The 20,925-nt window shown below is 40.0% G+C and overlaps 1 protein-coding gene across 50 annotated transcripts in view; it reads left to right on the top strand.

The window, feature by feature from the left end:
* ANK2 (ankyrin 2) overlaps nt 1–20,672 on the top strand; it is a 689,273-nt gene extending 668,601 nt beyond the window's left edge. For 33 of the 50 annotated variants that reach the window (XM_067036535.1, XM_067036530.1, XM_067036514.1 and 30 more), the window contains 11 exons: nt 3–77; nt 2,248–2,379; nt 3,406–3,549; nt 6,218–6,500; nt 8,151–8,442; nt 10,746–10,838; nt 11,337–11,420; nt 11,532–11,696; nt 12,707–12,889; nt 15,029–15,120; nt 18,311–20,672. In XM_067036535.1, coding sequence (XP_066892636.1) covers nt 3–77; nt 2,248–2,379; nt 3,406–3,549; nt 6,218–6,500; nt 8,151–8,442; nt 10,746–10,838; nt 11,337–11,420; nt 11,532–11,696; nt 12,707–12,889; nt 15,029–15,120; nt 18,311–18,494 — 1,727 coding nt within the window. In that variant the 3' untranslated portion in view covers nt 18,495–20,672. The remainder of the gene's footprint in view (nt 1–2; nt 78–2,247; nt 2,380–3,405; nt 3,550–6,217; nt 6,501–8,150; nt 8,443–10,745; nt 10,839–11,336; nt 11,421–11,531; nt 11,697–12,706; nt 12,890–15,028; nt 15,121–18,310) is intronic. The other 17 variants (XM_067036525.1, XM_067036531.1, XM_067036541.1 and 14 more) reach the window with 7 other exon arrangements.
* Nucleotides 20,673–20,925: the final 253 nt, after the last annotated feature.

Consider the following 20,925-nt stretch of genomic DNA (forward strand, 5'->3'; position numbering starts at 1 on the left):
AGATCAACAGGATGAGCAGGAGCGGATTGAGGAAAGGCTGGCTTATATTGCTGATCACCTTGGTTTCAGCTGGACAGGTAAAATGAGTGTAAAATGAGTGTGACCCGTTCTTTTCAACAAAACCTGCTTGGTTTAAATGACATTGTTGCATCAGCCAACCGTCACTAACAATGAAAAAAGGTCTTTTCTTCTTTCCTTGAGGAAGACCGCATGGAATAGTGAAAAGAATGATACTATGAACTAGAAAATCCAGGGTCTGCTTTAACTCACTGCGTGAACCAGGGCAGACCTTTTATTGTCTCTGGCATTTTGAATAATAAAACTATAGATTAAGAGATTTTGAGAATATAAGAAGCCCCACTACCCTCCTTTGGGAGCTGTGGATATCGAAACTTTGGGGAGATTATTGTGTTTCAAAACCATTGTTAGTTGTAATTGTCATAAAATTTAATTTGAGATTCAACCGGGGCTCCTTGTTTTAGATACCTTGAATCAGATATCTTCATCCTGAACAGTACTAAAATTTACTTCAGATGAATGTCGAAGTACATATGAATGAGATGTTTAATAATTTTCTGAGAGATGGGTATGTTTCAGTTTAGAAATTGTATGTTAAATAATTTTTTAATGGAAAGTGAATTCTAAAATCAATATGGTTTATTTACAAATAATGAGTTGTAGGTTTTAAAAGCTATATACCCTTTCATCTTTCCTGCTATTTAACATGTTAAAGCAAGATTGTCCGTCTGGATTTTTTTTCTTTTTTCTGTTTTTGTTTGTTTGTTTGTTTGTTTGGTCTGACTTCCTTTTATGTCACTTGTGACTACTTAATTGAAACAAGCAGTTTAAGGTTAATATTAATCTCCTTTCAGTTTCCTAAACATTTGGTATGAATAGGAGATAGGAGTCATAATATCCTTAACAAAGATAATTGATAATGTAGAATAAATGACTAAAGCATTTTAAAGTAATTTAAAAGTACTGAGCAGATTTATTTAATTGAGGGATTTAGGGGAAGGAAGGGTATCAAAATATCCCTGATTGACTGACTAAGTAGGTAGCATTCAGAATTATTTATTTTGCTTCTTAAGTATTTATGAGTGTATATATTAAATGTAATATCTGTTATAGCTGGTGAAAATTCAAACCTTACAATCACACTGAATGGTATAAAATGAAAAGTAAATAAGTCTCTCACACGTACATCTCATCTTTGAGCCCCTTTCCTCAAAGGTAACTGCTAACACTTTCTCATGTATTCAGAAAAAAATCTGCAGTGCCCACATCTATGCTTATTATTTAAAAATAAGCAAAATTTTACTTAACAGTATTCTGCATAAATACTCCATCAGCATAGAAATATCTATGGCATTCTTTTAAATGGCTATTTAATTCCATTGTATGGAGGTACCATAATTTTATCAATGGCCTTTGTTGATGGCTACTTAGGTTGTTTCCTGTTAGTGGCAGTAGATATCCTTGTGCACCTACAGATTTTTGTGGATGTTTCTATAGGGCATACTCCTAGAAGGAAAACAGCTGTGTAAATATATGTATATTTTTAATTTTGAAAGATATTGGCAAATTGCCCTCCAAAAAAGACACCTCATTCACACACACGCGCGCGCGTGCGCGCACGTACACCTCAATGTATAAGCAACAATATAGAACGTTAATGGTAGGCTTTAAAGGAAAACTTTGAGGCTTCTTCCCTAGGTCAGTTAATCCTTCCCAGACCTTTTATTCATGTGACATCAAATCACAGAAAGGAGTTTATCCAACCACCGTAATATAGCTACAACCAGTATTTATCCAAGTACCCAGAAACAGAATTTATAGTATTTGCAAGTCCCCTAATTATGATTAAAAGTGAGACCTGATCTCTTTCTACTGTTTTCAGTCATTTATTTTCCATTGTCTTGGTTAAGGGTAAAAGCCAGTATTAATGGTGTCTTCCAAATTTTGGAATTAAATGGTCCTGAATTTACATATTTTATCATCATTGCCTCAAACTTACTATTTCCACTATGACAGTGATCAATTCTATACCCAAATTTAAGGAAAATATCTGCGGTTAGTGCTAGAAGAACAAAGGCATACGAGAGTCATTTCTAATCAGTAGGAAAAAAATAAAGGAACTCTGTTACAGCAATACAAAGGACACATCATTTACAAAATCACAAGGCAAGATGTAGAGACTCAAACTATGAAGTTAATGTATTTACAAAGGAGTACTTTCTCTTTTAGAATTAGCAAGAGAACTGGATTTCACCGAGGAGCAAATTCATCAAATTCGAATTGAGAACCCTAACTCCCTCCAAGACCAGAGTCATGCACTACTGAAGTACTGGCTAGAAAGGGATGGGAAACATGCGACAGGTAGGTGGAGAGCTATATGTAAAAGGCAATAGGCCGGAGGTAGAAAAAAAGTCGTCTTCAACAAACGTTTTATGCAAATTCAGTAAAAAGATAAAATGACAGATGCCATCAACCTGAAGTGCTGCTGTAAGCAAATGAGAAGAAGCTGTAACATTTCTCAAATACGCACGTTGCATACAAATTCTTGTACTGTGTTCCTGTGAACAGCATTAACTAGTGGAAAGTGATACTAGCACTGGCTGCTAACAGGAAAGTTATTAAAGTTCTAAAATTTTCTAAGTATTAACAGCAGACACACTTGCTTCATTAGCCATCGTTTTATTGATGGTGCATACATTCAGTTCCCGCTTCCTTTACTCCTAAATAACTAAAATGGGGGAAAATGTCAAGTAGATATTCTACATAATGATTTATATATGATATTCTGACCACATCAAATAAAATGGGAAGTGATACAGAACATAACTACTTCTTATCCCTCAGCTGGTCTAAGTTTGCCACTTTGTTTAATGCCTCTTTGAAGACCTACCTAGAGACCTCCCTTATTTACATCTAGCCCACATTTATCTTTCCTTCTCTTACCATTATTCTAGGTAGGATTGCCAGATTTAGCAGATAAAAATTGAGAGCACCCACTTAAATTTAAATTTCAAATAGTCAACAGATACTTTTCTAGTATAAGTATATCCTATGCAATATTGGGGATATACGTTGACTAAAAAAAATATTTTTTTTTCTAAAATTCACATTTGACAGGGTGTCCTATGTGTTATCTATCAACTCTACTTTTAGGGCTTATGCCCATGCTGTGTCACCCATTTCGTACATAGCTCTTGTTTGTTTGCTTACTTTTACAAAGACCCTTAATTGAGCTTTGGTTTCTTGTACAAACGTCAAAATTTTTGGAAATTTTTCCTATGCTTAAAATATGTCACCAAAAAAAAAATCAGTAAAGCAACTAAATGAAAGAGATTTTTAAAAGAGTAGCCCTCAGATGTAATGAATAGTTTTTCTCTAATATCCCAGATACCAATCTCATTGAATGTCTCACCAAGATCAACCGAATGGATATCGTTCATCTCATGGAGACCAGCACAGAGCCTCTCCAGGAGCACATCAGTCATAGCTATGCAGAGATTGAACAGACCATTACACTGGATCATAGTGAAGGTCAGACAATTTGTGTGTGTGTATGAGTGTCTGTGATGTGTGGTTAATTCAGGCAGCTGGACTCACTGTCTTCCTTTTTTCAGAGCGTCGACCATGGCCTTTGCTGATACGTTCTTCTCCTGAGACTTCCCTGTCCATTTTAGGTGCCCCCATCCCTCTCTTTCTTTCTTATTGCATCGTCTCAGTCAGCATGGGCTGCTGTAACAAAACACCATGAACTGGGTAGCTTAAACAACAGAAATTTGTTTCTCACAGTTCTGAAAACTGGAAATTCAAGATCAGGGTGATCGCATGGCCGGGGTCTGGTGAGGGCCCTATTCTAGATTGTCCATGGCTGTTTCCTTGCTCTGCCCTTACGTAGGGGACAGAGAAATAGCTAGCTCTCTGACCTCTTCTTATAAGGGTGCCAGTCCCATTCATGAGGGCTCCACCCTCATGACCTAATTACCTCACAGGGTTACCACCTCTGAATACCATCACGTTGGGACTAGGGTTTCAACATATGAATTTGAAGGGGACCCAAACATTCAGTCCATAACAGCCGTCAACATGGACAATCCATCCAGTGCCCTTTCCTCAGCTCCTTGATGGCACTTCTGATACTTGTGTCTTTTACTCTACCTTAGTGACCCATATCTGTGCCCACAACCCAAACTAAATCATTATCAGTGACTGTACTACTTCCAAGTCCTAACTTGAAGCATTATACTTACATCCTCTTTTACTTCTACACGATAATTCTGCATACCCACTGGACCTCTAGTCATTGGTCCTACCTCCTTTCTCGAATCCACCTTCATTCACTTCCGTGCTCACTCACTCCCATTCTTTCTCCTTCTCTCTCTCTCATTGCTATTTTTACACTTTCTCTTCTTTCAAGCCTCCAACATTACTCTTCTTTTTATTTATTCCAACCTGATGACTGTACTTCATATTCCTTAGAAAAAATAGGAATACCTGTAAGCAAATGTCCATATTCTTTCACCACAAAGTCTCTCAACCTAAGTGCATCTCAGTACTTATACTCTACTTCCCTGCTGTATGAAATGACCTTCCTTTGCTAAAGCCATCATCTCTTCTTTTGTACTAGGTCTCATCCCCTTTTACCAACTATCGACTTCACTCCTGCAATCACCCACTCTGGCTCCTACAACCAGAACATTGTCAACAGCACTGAAACGTGCTTTAATAGATCCCAGCTTTAAAAACAAAGCAAAGCAAATAACTCCTTTCACTCAATATGCTCCCCTGTATGACTGCTCTGTTTCTCCATCCATTTCATGGGAAATCTCTTCAAAAGAATAGTCTAACTTTTCTGTCACTACTCTCTACTTTCTCTCTTCCCTTCTCTCTAGAACTGTCTCTAGAATCCACACAAGTCAGGTTTTGTCATCACCACTCAACAGAAAAGAATCTTGCAAAATTCACCAACTGTTTTCTCGTCGCCAAATGCACTGAGCCATTCTCAGTCTTCCTTTACCTCTTCTTAACATTTGACACAGAAAATTAATCCCTTCTTCTTAGACATTTTCTTCCCTCACTTTCCATGATAACCTCTCTTCTTGTTTTTTTTATTTTCTTATTTTATAGGATAGTCTTCCTCAATGTTTTTCTGCAGCTTACTTTCCATAGGTTTACATGATGGCATGTATTACTGTTCAGCAAGAGCCTCATAGCTCGGCCCATCTCCCATCTCTCTCCCTCTTTCCCAAGTCCCAGACACCTGGCCTCTGGGCTGTGCCCTGGGCACCCTACACCTTCTCAGGCTTCCAGGCTCTGGTGCTTCCTCTTCCCTGCATTCTGGAGTGTTCTTCCCTAAGATCACCAGGTGCCTTTTTCTTTCCCTTTATTCAGGCCTCTGCTCAAGTATCAGCTCCTAAGAGGAGGAGCCTTTTCTGACAAATCTATCTAAAAAACTGGCCCTCTTTTCTTTGTACCTTTACCCTGGTTTCAGAAATATGAATCTGCAGAAATGCAAGTTCAGTCAGGCCAGAAGCCTCTTCTGTCTTGTTCACTGCTATGTATCCAGCATCTAACAGCACCTACTACAGTGTTGATACTCAATATACATCTACTGAGTGTATAACTAGATAGATGAAGGTCAATCACACCTCTGCCGAAAGTTTTTCAGTGACTCCTTGTTGCCCTTGCTATATGAAATTCCTTAGCTTGGCCTAAGAGATCCTTCATCAAAAGAGTACCAACCTCAGAGTGTTGTTTAATACAAGTTAATACTTGCAAAGCACCTAGAATGGTGCGTGACACATAGTAAATATTCAGAATGTGTTAGCTATTTATTATTATTATTATTAATGCTCTTCTTACCATGTAGATTTATGCCTCAACTGTCGCAGTTGATACCTGCCCATCTTTAGGCCTCCTTAAGATGTCATACCCTCTTCGTTTCTTTTCCTGATTCTTTAACCCTGAGTTGGATGCTCGGCATTCATCGACTGGCACCTGTGGCCCCGTCACTCTGCATTTAATTATCTCTTACTTGCCTGAGCTTCCCTAGATGGTCAGCATCTTGAAGGCAGACACAGTGCCTCTTTCAGCTTTGTAACCATGACCAATCACAGGCATGGCATGTAGTAGTCACTTAATAAATACCCACTTAATATAGTTTAGCTTCAATTAAATACTTAATTTAAATCGTTCTCCCCTGTAGGGTTCTCGGTACTTCAGGAGGAGGTATGCACTGCCCAGCACAAGCAGAAAGAGGAGCAAGCTGCTTCTAAAGAGGACAAGTCCTATGATCACCCTCCCATCGTCTCGGAGGAAGACATTTCTGTCGGTTACTCCACTTTTCAGGATAGCATCTCCAAAACTGAGGGCGACGGCTCAGCAGCAGAGCTCCTTCCCCAGACTCACAGGGAGCAAGTTCAACAGGATTTCTCAGGGAAAATGCAAGACCTGCCTGAAGAGTCAGCTCTTGAACAGCAGGAATACTTGTGAGTTCCAAAAGAAAGCCTATGCAGTGTCATTCCAAAGACACAAGCCAATATGCAGAGGGTGCCAAGCATATACAAGCGTAAATCGTTTTCAAATAGTTTTCAGAGCTACAGGGAAAAAAAGCAAAGTATTTGAGACATGACTGTGACGGCGTTGTATGGCACAAGTCTGCTTGAACCGACTTCCAGTTCCATGACCTTGGGCAAAGGCCTAAGCCCTTTGAGTCTCAGTTTCCACATCTATAAATTACGATAATAATATACACCTTATTCATCTTACAGAGTCAAAGGTCAAGGATATGCCTGTGAAACCATTGTTGAAACTGTAGACCACACAGTTATTACTTGTATGTTTGCTGCACCTCACTTCTCTGTATGTGTGTCTGTCACACCCTGGCTGGTTCAGAAGGTGAACAGTGACAGTGTAGGTGAAGCAGCCCTTGTGCATTTCAACAAAGCTATGAGGTGGCTAGCAAGAAAAATAGAAATGCAACACAGATTACTGACACAGAATGAAAGGCCATTAGGGGTTGGGGTGGGAATAAAGAGAAGTCTTCTAGAGCGCTTCTGCCTAAAGGAAGCTGCAGAGCACAGTCAGCTTAGAACTCAAGTTCTGGGCTTTCTGGAAGCAAAGGCAAAAAAGAGCTGTATAAATGACACTTATTGTCTAGAAAAAGCAACCAGATCATGAGAAAGGCAAGTATGTCCCAGCCCTGAAATGTGAGAATAAGCGTGTCAGGAGGTTGTAACACAGCATCTCTTTGTCCTTGCTTGAGTTTTGTGCTGGAGTCACTGGAACTTGAGAAAAGGGTGAAAGGGGTATTGAAATGAGCTTTTCTTCCACGGAGCACTGCCCCTTCACCCATCTACCTTTAGATTGTAGGGGAGAGCATAAAGAAGAGGTCGGGAAAAGAGAGAAGGAAAGAGAAAAAGATGGGAAGCAAAGAGGGGCTATTCAGAAAGGCACTTTGGGCATTTAGTATCTATGGAGTGACAGAAAATTAGAAGGAAGGAGCAGAAAAAGCAGATAATTTTTTTCTTTTAGGAATATTATAAAGATTTCATGCTTATCTCCAAACTCTATCAGTAGAAAAAGTTTCAATGCCAACAGATCTTCCTATCAAGTAATGCAGTTTTCTGGATGGATAATAAGAATCTCCCTGTATTTATGATTTTGGTAACTATATTAACATGGGGTTTATATATTACTTTTAAAAAATTTTGCCAAATTTTGATCCTTGCTTCAAAAGCCTTATTGTCTACAGATCTTTATTATATAAACCTCCTCAAATCATCAATATTACCTTGAGTTATCGAAGGAAAGATGAAATTATTATTTATTAATATCTATCATTATTTATTAATTATCTCTACTTTGTAGAGATTAGGAAATGGTAATACATTTGAGGATAATTTTTATTATTTTAGAGTACATTTTTCCCAACCAGTGCTAGATCAATGAGCTGTAACTGTATTCTGTATTTTACATATAATTTTTATTCACATTTCATTTCTTAGCCATATTTACAAAACCTCTTTAGACTTTCACGGACTGTGAAGACAAGTTCCATCTTCCCTTCCAAATCCCTTGCATCAGCAGGGGCGGAAATGCGTATGCTCTCATGGTTTAATTGGGCTTTTCTCTTTCAGTGTGACAACCCCAGGGACAGAAGTGTCAGAGACTCAAAAGGCTATGGCAGCATCTGGCTCTCCCACCCAGACTCCTGAGGAAATCAGCACCCCTACTGAGGAGGAGAGGCCATATCTCCAGACCCCGACATCAAGTGAGCGCGGAGACTCTCCCATTGTGCAAGAACCCGAAGAGCCCCCAGAACGTAGGCGGGAGAGTTCGCCTCGAAAAACCAGCCTCGTGATAGTGGAGTCTGCTGATGTCCAGCCACAGGCCTTTGAAAGGCTCGATGAAGATGCTGCTTTTCAACAGGTAAAATCTCCTCCTTTATTTCCTTGCCCACATGTAACAAAGCTACAAACCTTCTCCCAGTTTCCATTTCTCTGATGGCTTATGCTTTCACAGAAGGGTTTGCCAAATTAATTAACTTGGGCCAAGGGAAGCCCTCAGTCCCTTTTAAAATCTGGGAACCGGTGAATCTAGAAAAAGATGATACATGGTTCCAACTCTAGCTACTTGACCATCAGCCCGAATTTTATAGCTGGAAACCCTTTTGCTAAGAAAAATGAACCCTGGGGTGAAACGATATACCAGATGTAGCTTTTCAAAATTAGTAATCTTGGGCATAAAGAAGAGCAGTGAGGGGAATTAACCGAGCCTCAGGTAAGTAAGTCAGCCTGCCGTGGGAAATTGCTGGAACCTTCACTCCTGTTCGTGAGGTCCATGCTGTCAGGGGATGAGCACACAAACTGGATACTGAGTGGGGTTTACTCCCCAAACAAATTTTTCTCATTAGAGGAAGGATTATTTTCAAGTGAAATCTCCTTATATTTATTTTAAGAATGACTCAGAAAAAGGACATTATGCCTAAGTTGTTGGCTGGTTCTAAATGTCAGAAAATCCATAGCAGCGTGAATATGCATCACTGTCTTTCCTTTGTCTTTAAGTGAGCTTTGATGTTGTGAAGAGAGGTGGAGGAACTCATTTAAACCATGTATTCTCAAAACGTGGTCTGAATGGTTCATATCCCTCAGCTTTAACTGGAGGGCTTGATCCCTCCCTACTCAGGACTCCTGAATCAGAATGAATCCCAGGGAGGGGAGGAGAGGGGAGAAGAATCTGCATTTCAGTAACTCTGTAGAGGATTAAATTAGATATAGTTTTCCTTTCTGGATTCAAAAACATTTTACATGTCGAAGTATTTTCAAAGCATGAATATACATCTTTTAGGAAAGAATGTTTTATAAAAGAGTTAAAACTCTGGGGGAGAAAGTGATACGACATATCTTTGGGCTTAACAGCTACATTTGTTTTTGTTCACTATGAGTGTGATATCTGCTAACAGGATTTATCTAAAATCATAGTTTAAAATTAGCGGAGGTCCAGGCAGATGAGAACTGCTCGAAATGTTGGCAGTTATCTTAAATAGTGAATTCATCCCACGAATGGATTTTTATTCCAAGTTTGCCTTTGTATAGAATTATTCATCTCCAAGTTTTTGGCTTAAATGAATCCTAGTAAAAATGTTTCGTACATGCTGTCTGGACTTAAAAGTTGCCAATTTTAGTCTAAGAATCTATAGGCTAATTGAAGCATAGGCTTGAGACAGTTATCTGGATAATTCATATGTTTAATCTGTTCTGTGTATATAAATAAATTTTGACAAGTTGTCCTGTATTCCACATTATTTATATGGGCCTGTTCTACTTATTCTTGATGAATTTCCAATTCTTAAGCTTCCTATTTTGACCCTTATCTTCTCATGACCCTGACTTGAGGGTCCAATTTCAATCACTTTTCTGGCTGACCATATTTCTAGGCAGCAGATTCCTAAGTGTATTTAAAGAATAATTTGGTTTAAAATTTACGTGTTTTCCTTTAGCAGGAAAGAATATAGAAATATAAGCGGTATTTTAAACTATGTTGACAAAATTTAGTTGAGTTTTTCTTTTCTTTTTTTTAATAGCATTCCATTAGGAAAGAATGATTCGCTATATAGCTCCCAAGACATACATTTTCATCTAAGCTTGTGTTCTTAGCTCCAGCTTTGGCTTTGGGCCAGACCCATAAAATTGGATTGGCCTCTGCACCTCAACTTCTCTGCAAAATGACTCTAATACTATTTGTAGCCTGTCTTCTTTCCTCTATCTTGCCAGTAGGGACATGTACTACTGGCCAGATAACAGCTACAGGAAATTTTGACTTCCTGCAGAAAGTTCTGCTACAGGAATTAAGACATTTCTATACCTTCGGTTGGATCATTGCCCAAGAGGCAATGGCTCACAAGTATTTGTTGTGCTGCCTGGGGGTCTGTGTTTACCTTTGGTTATTCACCAGGAGTTTGAGTCCAAGATGTAATGTGGGCAAAGCTGCCTATTTCTTCTGATGGATTTTGACAGATGGGTGCTCAGACAGCTTTCAGAATCGAGAACATTTTTTTTTTTTCATTCAATGAACAAAAAGCTATATTCTCACTGAGGTTTGAGCCCAGCATGCACTGTTTTCACTCCTGCTGGCTTTTCCACCAAAATCACCATGAATAAAGCTTTCAGAAACCAGTAGTGAAGACATTCCTTAGCATGATAAACAAAACAGTGCTTCCGTGCTTCCACCAGGAGCTAACAGAGGAATTAGGTGAGCTGGAGGCCAGCTCAGATGAGGAAGCAATGCTAACTACCAGAGTTGTCCGCCGACGAGTGATTATTCAGGTACCAGCTGTTAAATTACTGCACGTCCGGGACAGTTCTGTCCCCGTAACCCTTCGAGAGTGACCGACCTGGAGCGGAGGGCTTGGCATGCTGCTGCTTAGGTAGTGCATGGCCTTCAGAAAGCAGATCCCGTAACTCTCCTAAGTTCTGATTGTGCAGAAATGCAGCGGTAATGACATTCGCCGCCTACCTCCAAGAGAGCAAAGAGCAAGATTTAGCCTCTTCAGTTCCACCCACCTCACCTCTGGCTTGTCTGTTTTCGTTTGTTTGTTTGTTTAAGTTTGAGCTAACTTTGGTCAGGTTCTCTAGCATGTTATTACCCACCTTTTTTTTTTTTTTTTTTCTTTTAAACATACTACTTGACAGGATTTGGCATCTCAGCAATGCTTCTCGAAGCCCCTTTAATTTTCTAACATTCCTGGCATTGTAAGCACTTGGGAGTAGTTCCTCAGCATTGATGCCAAACATGGAAGTGACCCTTTTCTTTCAACTGTGTAGGGAGATGATATGCCTGACATACCCCCGGAAACAGTCACAGAAGAAGAATACATCGATGAGCAGGGACACACTGTGGTAAAGAAGGTATTATCTTAAGTATCTTACCATGGTTAATTTCAAGCCTCCTGTCTAAAATGTATCCGTACCCTGGCACTGTCACTCAAAAACAAGATACCTGAATACAATATCTTCCAGGTCACTAGGAAAATCATTAGGCGGTACGTCTCCTCTGATGGCACAGAGAAAGAAGAGATTACGATGCAGGGAACACCACAGGATCCCATCAACATTGAGGAGGGGGATGGCTATTCCAAAGTCATAAAGCGCATTGTGTTAAAGAGTGACACTGAACAGTCGGAGGTGAGACCATCTGATTCTCCAGAACTGATTCTATGGAGAGGTGTAAAATACAGCTCACAGGAGATGGACGAGATTGCTTATTCCTATTGGCCTCACTTCTCCCCTTTATAAGGCAGTCTTCGTTTAGTGAACACATTCATTTTTTTTCTTTGTGATTTTGTGGAATTTTTAGATAACCATCAGCGAGATTTGTAACCATTATACTCATTGTCTTTGGTCCTTTCTAGTTCCACTTTCTCTTTAATTCAGTGGACTGCAGCAGAAATCCAAAAGTCAAATTTTAAAAGACAGCAATCCCGTCGGCTGGCAAGCAGTATGTTCTGCAAAAAACTTGTGCAGATGCACTGCGGTGCTTTGCCCAGGCGGCGACAGCAGCCTTCTATAGGGCACCTTAGATAAATATCTGATTTCCAAACTTCTGCATTTCAGAGTCACTGAAATCAGGATCCAGAAACTCACTTGATTTATAGTTTTCTTTCTTTCTGTTTACTTCCCTCTTTCAGAAACATATTTACTCTCTTTGACATGTAATTTGGGAGATTCTTACATCTCGCATTCATTCACATCCTCAAAATGTTATTATTATACACATGAGGTTCTCTAAAAAAGCTACATTTTCAGTTTCTCATAGCTCTGACAGTTCCTCCTTTGGAGGTTAATTTTGTCTTCATAATGTCAAAGCAAAGCATTTACACATGGGAAAAGGGTTCATCCGCAGGGTGCTATGTCTGCACTGCACTGAGCAGTCAATTTCTCAGTCATGAAGCTTCCTGACCAATTTTCATTCAAGTGACTAAATTAAGTGGTTGATTTGGTACTGTGTACATATAGTCATAATATAGATGTTACCAATTGATTCCGGATTTTTCTTCTAACTGCTTCTTGTTGCCAAAATGCTGTTTTCAGGATATACCATTGTAATGTGTATGTTTTTTAACATAGAAAAAAAATTCATCATTGTTACATTTTGGCAGTCAGAAACTGTGTATTGTGTGTCCTTCATTCATCAGGTAACTTTGTCTGAGCCCAGCATTTTGTCCAGTACCTCACAATTTCAGGCTGAACCAGTGGAAGGCCGTAGAGTCAGCAAAGTTGTTAAAACAACTGTGGTACATGGAGAGAGGATGGAGAAGCATCTAGGGGATTCTAGTTTAGCCACTGATCTTCCTTCAGCCAAAGATGACTTTGAAGAGGTATAAAGCATCATCACTTTGTCTGTGTGTGTGAGGGGGGGTATTTTATATTTTATGTGTGCTTTATGTTTGAGAAGAAAATGATTTATCATTGTGTCATTCCATACATGTGTCCATGGAAGGGTGCAGAATAATTCAAGAGAGTAGAATTCCTGTTTGAATACTGTGTACAGTGAAATAATATTTTACTCAACTTATTGTGTTCATTTGTGCCACCTTAAGAGCTTAAAAAAATCCATATGACCAGGATTCGCTTCAGCTCAACGAGAATCAGTATCTCTAAAGTCGGGACATGATTGTACATCTTGCCTATAAGTCCCAGAAGTGACTTGCACTTCCAATTAGTAAGGGAAAGAAATAGATATTGTACATTATCTTTGCTAGCTAATATTCTCAGATATTTCCAATGATAGGCATTAAAGAAAATTCAGGTATCTTTTATTAGTTAAGGTCTGATTTTCAATAATTAGGAAACAGGTCCACAGTGACATCCACAAACACTTATAACGATTCAAAAATCTCAAGGGCTTCCCTGGTGGCGCAGTGGTTGCGAGTCCGCCTGCCGATGCAGGGGACGCGGGTTCGTGCCCCGGTCTGGGAAGATCCCACATGCCGCGGAGCGGCTGGGCCCGTGAGCCATGGCCGCTGAGCCTGTGCGTCCGGAGCCTGTGCTCCACAACGGGAGAGGCCACAACAGTGAGAGGCCCGCGTACTGCAAAAAAAAAAAAAAAAAAAAAATCCCAACATTCTGGAACTTACCTAGTGCACTGTGGTAACTTAAATGGGAGGGAAGTCCAAAAGGGAGGGGATATCTGTACGTGTATATGCTGATTCATTTTGTTGTGCAGTGGAGGCTAATACAACATTATAAAGCGACCATACTCCAATAAAAATTAATAAAAACCCCCACAACTAATAGATTGGTAATGCTACAAATGCCATAATTGAAAACCTTATATTAGCATTTTGCAATTAAAAATGAATTGGCTTATTTTATATAATAATTGAATATTTTGTTTCTATATCACCAGCTAAAAGAGGGTTTTAGGCTGCTGCTTATTGTCTAGGATGTTTTTCAAACTACACATTCTAGGTCTTTTCAATAAATGGGGAGCCAATTTGAATAAAATGTCACAATTTTCTATTTTTAATTCTGGATTTGAAACACTAAAGATATCAAAATGTTGGTATAAGAATTTTGATCCAGTGAATGGAATTTATGGTGCTGGTGAAGATCATCTGAAATAAATTCCCATATCTTAAAAAATAAATCCCAACATTCTGAAAACCAAAACAAGTTTTATAAGTTAGTAGCAAGCTAATTTGGCAATAAAACAATGTGAACTGACATGGGGCTGTAATGACTTGGCAGTCTTTTTTATTCTACAAGAGTGAATGTTCATGTTTTGCTATTGATATATCAATGGCTTTGATTACAGGATGCTGTCCCTATCCTATCTGAGCTATTAGAATATACGGTATATACATCACATTACCTTTCTAAAATCCAAAAGGAAAAAAAATCTGAAATCTAAAACACATCTGGCCCCAAAGGTTTCATCTAAGGGACGGCGGGCATGTGCAAACATCTTCGAAACATTCTTTGCTATTGAAACATTTTGAAGTTAAATGTTACATGTGTGTCCTCTTTTATACCCACAATATGCATTGAGGTTATATATGAATGCACTGGGATATTAAGAGCATACCTTATTTTAAATACTTTTAGTTCTTCACATTTTGACAACTGGTGACCTTGGACAATCAAAAGATTATACACTTCGGGACTTATTTGTTCGTGGCTTGTTTTTGCCTCTGGTCATTATTCATTGTATTTGTTATTAGAGTCTTCACTGCAGAAAGAATGTGGGTGAGGCAAGCACGAAAGTAGGAGTCAACCAGTATAGTTTGCAAGAATTGCAAAGTAATTATCAATAGAACAAATCTCCCTCACAAATGGGGGAAATTTAACAGACTTGCTAAATAAAACTCAATACTTAGATCTGCCCCTAAGAATTGTTTTTCCTTATCCTTTCAAGCCTGTTTTTTTATACTATTCATTAAGCCGAGTAATAGGTTATGTTAGAGTCTATGGTTTATGATGGGTTTTGTCTTCGTTTCTTTGTTTTCTTACTTCAGGCTCTGAGTTACACAGGTAGCCACATGGAAGTCCACTCCCCCAGTTTAGTAGAGAATGAAGTCCTGAAGGAGGATGGATCAATACTTAGAAGGTTTGGGTTAGCATGGGGTGATGCTTTGCCAACTAACACCTTTAAAAAGTTTTCCAATTTTAAGAAAAGAAAAATAGAGCCCCCGCATCTACCTTAAAACCCCTTGGGAACTGCAGAGTCTCCCTGCATTGTGAGATTTTTGTCAAGTGGTACATCTGTCACTGTGTCATTCCTGAAGTGTCCTCTTGATGCTTTAAAAGTAACACTAAGGCAAGACGATAGTCAGACAACTGTTTACACAATCGCTCCCTGAGTTTCAGCAAGTCATCAATTTCGTTGAGGTCAAGCAGCTGGGATCTGCCATTGTCGAGCACAGTAAGAGAAATCTGATCAATTGCTCACCAATTAATCTCGTGACCAGCTGCCTTCCGCCCTTGGTAATCATTCCTTTGAACGGCACATGGTTTTTTTGTTTGTTTTTGTTTTAAACAACCTGCTTCATGACTCTGCATGTGAGTGGCAAATAACATGAGCATGAGTTTGATATCCATGAACCTCAATGCACCTAGCGAGGCTGAAACCAGGGGCTTTAATAAGTTAAGAAAGTATCATAAAAGCAGTAAGCAGCTCATATTTGTGCATATGAACAGGGACTAGCTATGAGGCTTTCTAGTCCACCCCCATCCCCATCACCTGTTTGTTGTGTAAACTTCGGCACTGTTGCCTTCGTCTACCCTCACCTCTCTCTGGACCTCTAGCAGCGCTGTGAGTATTGACAAAATGTTCCCAGCTTTGCAGTGAAAAGATACAATGGAAATTGAAGTTACTGTTGTGCTTTTCACTTCATTGAAAAGAAGAGAAAGATTGTCATTTATAGTACTCTACAAAGCTATGTTTAGCCTGTAGAACATAATAATTAGAACAGTGAAATTAAAGGTTCTGTCACAATTCCACCCTCCAACCACATGTGAAAACAGCCCCAGCTAGGAATGTAAAAGAGAGTAATTGCTCACAGAACTTTAAAAATGCTATATATGAATTAAGGATAAAGTGCTTCTTATACTCTGAACTTTTAAGTCTTTTACTCAATCATGCGTATGGAACCACCCACATAAACCACAGACACCCTAGCATCATGAGATCTTCACATGGGAATAGATTTAGAGATCAATTAATCCAAAATTCGCAATGACAGCTGGTGAGTTGCGAAGCTAGGGATATAGACATCTCAATCCAGTTCCACAGCTATTTAGTCATGGGAGTCTATTTGTGATCTGCAACACTTTACCTTATATGTTGCTGAAGACATTTGATCATACCCGCTGCTTGAGTAGTATACATATGCGTATTTATAAACATATTCGTCTACATGTGTGAGCACAAAACACCAGGGAATGTCCTATGATAGAAGCTTATCCCTCGACACTAACGCCATAGAGGTTTTTACTAGCTCTTGGCAACCATAGTCAGATATTTGCCTTTTGGGAGAAAAAAATATATGTGGATGCTGAATTAGTTAGAAAACATAATCTGATTTCAACCACTGGAACCAAATTTGACCTTTTAATCAAAAGGAACAAATTTAAGTTTGCTTTCAGATACAAAATAATTCATGTAGAATCAAAGGAAAGGGGAGGTAAGAAAACACGAAAGAAGGAAGGGGACAAGATGTCCAAAGGAAAGCCAGAAGAGTTCTGGCTGAAGTCAGCCATTTTTTAAAAATCAAGGTGATCTTAAGAAATGCATAGAGGTGTTGGAGGGTAGAGTAATGCTAAGGGCAGCCTACGGGCAGAGCCCCCAGCTTCTGAACACCAGGAATCCATAAGGAAAATGCTGGGTAAAGCTACGAAAATGGATCCTTCTGATGGTGATGTAAAGCAAGGCTGCATGGCGTCGTGGTTACAGATTCAAGCTCTGGAATCTTTGACTTTGGGCCCCGCTGCGTAGTAACTGGATTATTTTTTATTTGGAGCATTGCTTAAATTCTCTGAGATCCAGTTTCCTTACTTGTTACTATAATAGTACCTGGCCCATAAGGCACGTTCACCACATATTTGCGGAGTGAAGAATTGTATTTACCAGTAGAGAGGGAGGGACTTCCCTGGTGGCGCAGTGGTTAAGAATCCGCCTGCCAATGCAGGGGACACGGGTTCGAGCCCTGGCCCGGGAAGATCCCACATGCCGCGGAGCGGCCAAGCCCGTGCGCCACAACTACTGAAGCCCGTGCGCCACAACTACTGAAGCCCGTGCGCCACAACTACTGAAGCCCGCGCGCCTAGAGCCCACGCTCCGCAACGAAGAGTAGCCCCCACTCGGCGCAACTAGAGAAAAGCCCGCGCTCAGCAACAAAGATCCAGAGGAGTCAAAAATAAATACATAAACAAGTAGAGAGGGAGAAGAACTGAGAGGGAACAAATCACAGTATAATCATTTTCAAGCAAGGATGCAGGAAAATAATAGTACGTCAGAGCTGCTTTTCTCAAGTAATCGCCAGTCTGATGAAAGGCCAAGAAAGCAGCACACCGTTGAGTAGCTGTAGGGCGTATAAAGCGGGCCAGTACTTGCGCTCTGGGAAGACAGAGGAAGGATTTGTCTCTCAGTGGGTTTTCTCCTTTCCCTCTCCCTTCCCCACTGTCTCCAGAGGAAGCTTCAGAGGCCTGGGCCAACCTTCAACTGTTGCTGGTAGTCACCTGCCTTTATGCTCATAGAACATTATTCCAGTGTTTAGAGCCCTATACCCCATGGAAAAGTTCTCTTCGAACATTTTTGGGGAAGTTTGAGCTGGGTAGTGCTCTAAGGATTAAGCTGGCAGCTAAGGTGTTTTAAAGAAATCAAATTAAAAACTGTTTTTCTTAGCCTGTCAAAAATTACGTATGGAATCGCTATTTCAGGAGGAGCCGTGTTCTTTCCTAATCGAAACATGAATGATTGTGTGGTTACTTTTTGAGAGAATCGTATGAAGGCACGGTTTCATTTTTTTGAAATATTTCTTAAAGGTTTATAAAAAACTCCTTGTTCCAAAATACTTTTAAAAAAATCTCGTGAGTCATTTCAGATAGGAGAACCATGTTTACAAGAAGGAAGGGAAAAGATGGCTCTACTTGTTCTACTAAGAGCCCAGCGTAGAAATATCTAGAGGTTAAGACAGTAAGCAGTACTTTCGTATCATGGGTGCTGTCATACCAAAGGTAGTGGCTGCCTTTTAGCGGCGAAGAAAGAATATAATGTTCTCTTGTCTGCTTTCCTCCAGGACAACAATGAGTAAAGCCAGAACCCAGAAGAGGGCTGTGGTGAAGGACCAGCATGGAAAACGCATTTACCTGGAGCACCTGGAGGATGTCCCCGAAGCACTAGACCAGGACGACCTCCAGCACGACCTCAAGCGACTCCTTCGGCATTTCTGCAAGGAGGACTTGAAGCAAGAGGCCAAGTGAGAGGCTGTCCAGTTCTCACACCAGAAACCACACATTCACTCGATATGCAACTTCCCGTTTCATTAGAGGAATGACCTAACTGGCTGGATGAATGGGATTTCCACCTTTAGCGTATACACTGCATTTTGTTCGAGTTTTTCCCCATCCTCTTTAACTGTAAGCTAATTTGTGACCAAAGATAGCATCCTTCATCCTGGATGCTGTATCCACTCCTTTGTTGTGTCTGTGCTCACCTGGGACCTGGCCACCTCCATTATTCTTCTTGGCTTCTGCACAAGCTCCACGAAAATCCATTGAACAGAAGAACTTCACCTGCAGACCTCTTCAAATGACGATACCTAGGAATCCTTCAAAGAGATACCCGCGTACAATATATATAGCTAAAACGCTCAGACGAGCTACATATTAAAACCACTGCCTGTCGTAAGTACACTGGGCATCACGGAATAAAAGGCCTCTAGGAATTGCTGAACAATGGTTCACTAAGATATTGCTAACACAATCGAACGTCATACAGTTCTCCTGCAAAAGAAGCACTTCAGACCTACCATGTCCTTAGAACTTCCAGAGTAGCCCTGGCTCCTAGTGAAAGGTGGGTTCCTAACCTTGAAGAACTGCCCTAACTAAGCACTTACTGCTGGCGCCGGCCAGCTGTGATCTATGACTCTCCAGCAGCCACTGAGGGAGGGGAGGAAGGGAGCTGCGGCACCGAGGTGAAGTAGTGAGGTATTCAGTTGCCAGCAGTGGCATCCTGCAGCTGTCTAGCATCTTCAGGTCCTTCAGATTTGGGACGTGTTGGCAGGGTATTTTAAAAAGCTATAACTACTGTAGTTTCCCAGTTTTCATTGCTGCTTTAGCAAACCACGCTGTCTTATTGGTGGTACTTTCTCCTGGCCACTGCACTGTAGATAATTCATTGGAAACAAGATTTGCCCCCTACACAAACGGTTAAACTCCTTCACCGTGGTGGAGTGGTTTCTTTCATTTTTTTCTTCCGGGTTTATATCTTCTCTAATACCTGCATGTAGCATTTAAGAACCAGACCACAGTTCAAAACCCATCTTCTAATCACATTGATGGTTTTCATTCTTTTTACCCTCAGCAAGCACTTTTCACTTTTCAGCTAGGTCTGTTTTTTAGCTTGCAGACGAGATTGAGAAATCCTGAAAATTTTGGTTTGGGTTCAAATTTGGGGTTTATTTATTTGAAATCCAGACTCCCTTGGAAACCCTGCAGTGCATTTGTGCACTTTCCTGTTTGTTTGTTTCAAAGAAGGGACTTTAATCATCTGAGTGATTTCCATGTCCTATTCCTTATTCCTCTAGTGGTTGAAGCTGTGTAGCATTTTAACATATATATATATATTCACAAATATATTCATATAAACAGTATACATTTTGAATCAGTTATTTGTTAAAGAAAAGTATATTCAATGAAGATGAAATTAAAAAATTTTGAAAACCAGAGTCTATCCTCCAGGGATTAAACATTTTCGAATTCTATCTGGTCTTTTCCTGTTGTGCAAAAATGACTCATTGTTCTGAATGTCAAAAACAAAGATGACAAAAACAATGGCATTTCATCATTTCGAGTAATTTTGCCAAGAGAGAAGATTTCCTGGGAGGGAGGTTTCCCACAAGCCGAATCTCCTAAGCCTCGGATGCTAGCACGTTTGGCAGCTGGATAGGAAAGAAAGCATCTTTGGCGGCCAAAACGAAGGAGGCCAATGGTGAAACATTTTGGACATACCATGGCCTCCTTGTCTACACCTTCACTGGAGCTCAAGAAAAGCATTTCTGTTGTGTTATTTGCAGTGCAGATGATGTCTGTGTAACAACATAATGGTTAATCACCTTTTTTTGATTTTGATTTTTGCTGTGTAATCAAAAAACTTGAATAATGTGAGAAGAAGTGAATTTTCAGTTGATGAATCAGCATCTTGTTCCCATGGTGATAACACTAATTGAATATATCTATGAGGGCATGTATTAGTTAATGGAAAAAAATACAACACTAACAATACATAGCTGCAATGTGTACAATGGCTGATTTAATTAAATAAAATGTACAAGTGTTAAGTGTGGCAACAATGATTTGTTCTTCTTTAGCACTCACCTGTGATTTCAGGCGGTAAGACATTATTACAGAGATGAAATAGATGTGAAGCCAAAAGAAAAACAGCTTGCCTTTGTTCTTTTTATTTAGTAACTGAATATGCTCTATGCCCGACACTGTGTTAAGCCCTTGGAGAAACAGAAAGATTGTATCCCTGCACTCAAAGAACTTTTATTGCTATCGTTATGCAAAGGGAGAGAAACAAAGATTTCGTTCGGGGGTCACTAGTAAATGAGAAATAGGCACTTGTGGGCTTGGAGGCGATGAGGAGAGGGGATCCAGGGGTGGGCAGCACAGACGGGGACCCCGGATGCAC

Source organism: Kogia breviceps, chromosome 6, assembly GCF_026419965.1.
Source record: "Kogia breviceps isolate mKogBre1 chromosome 6, mKogBre1 haplotype 1, whole genome shotgun sequence".
NCBI lineage: Eukaryota > Metazoa > Chordata > Mammalia > Artiodactyla > Physeteridae > Kogia > Kogia breviceps.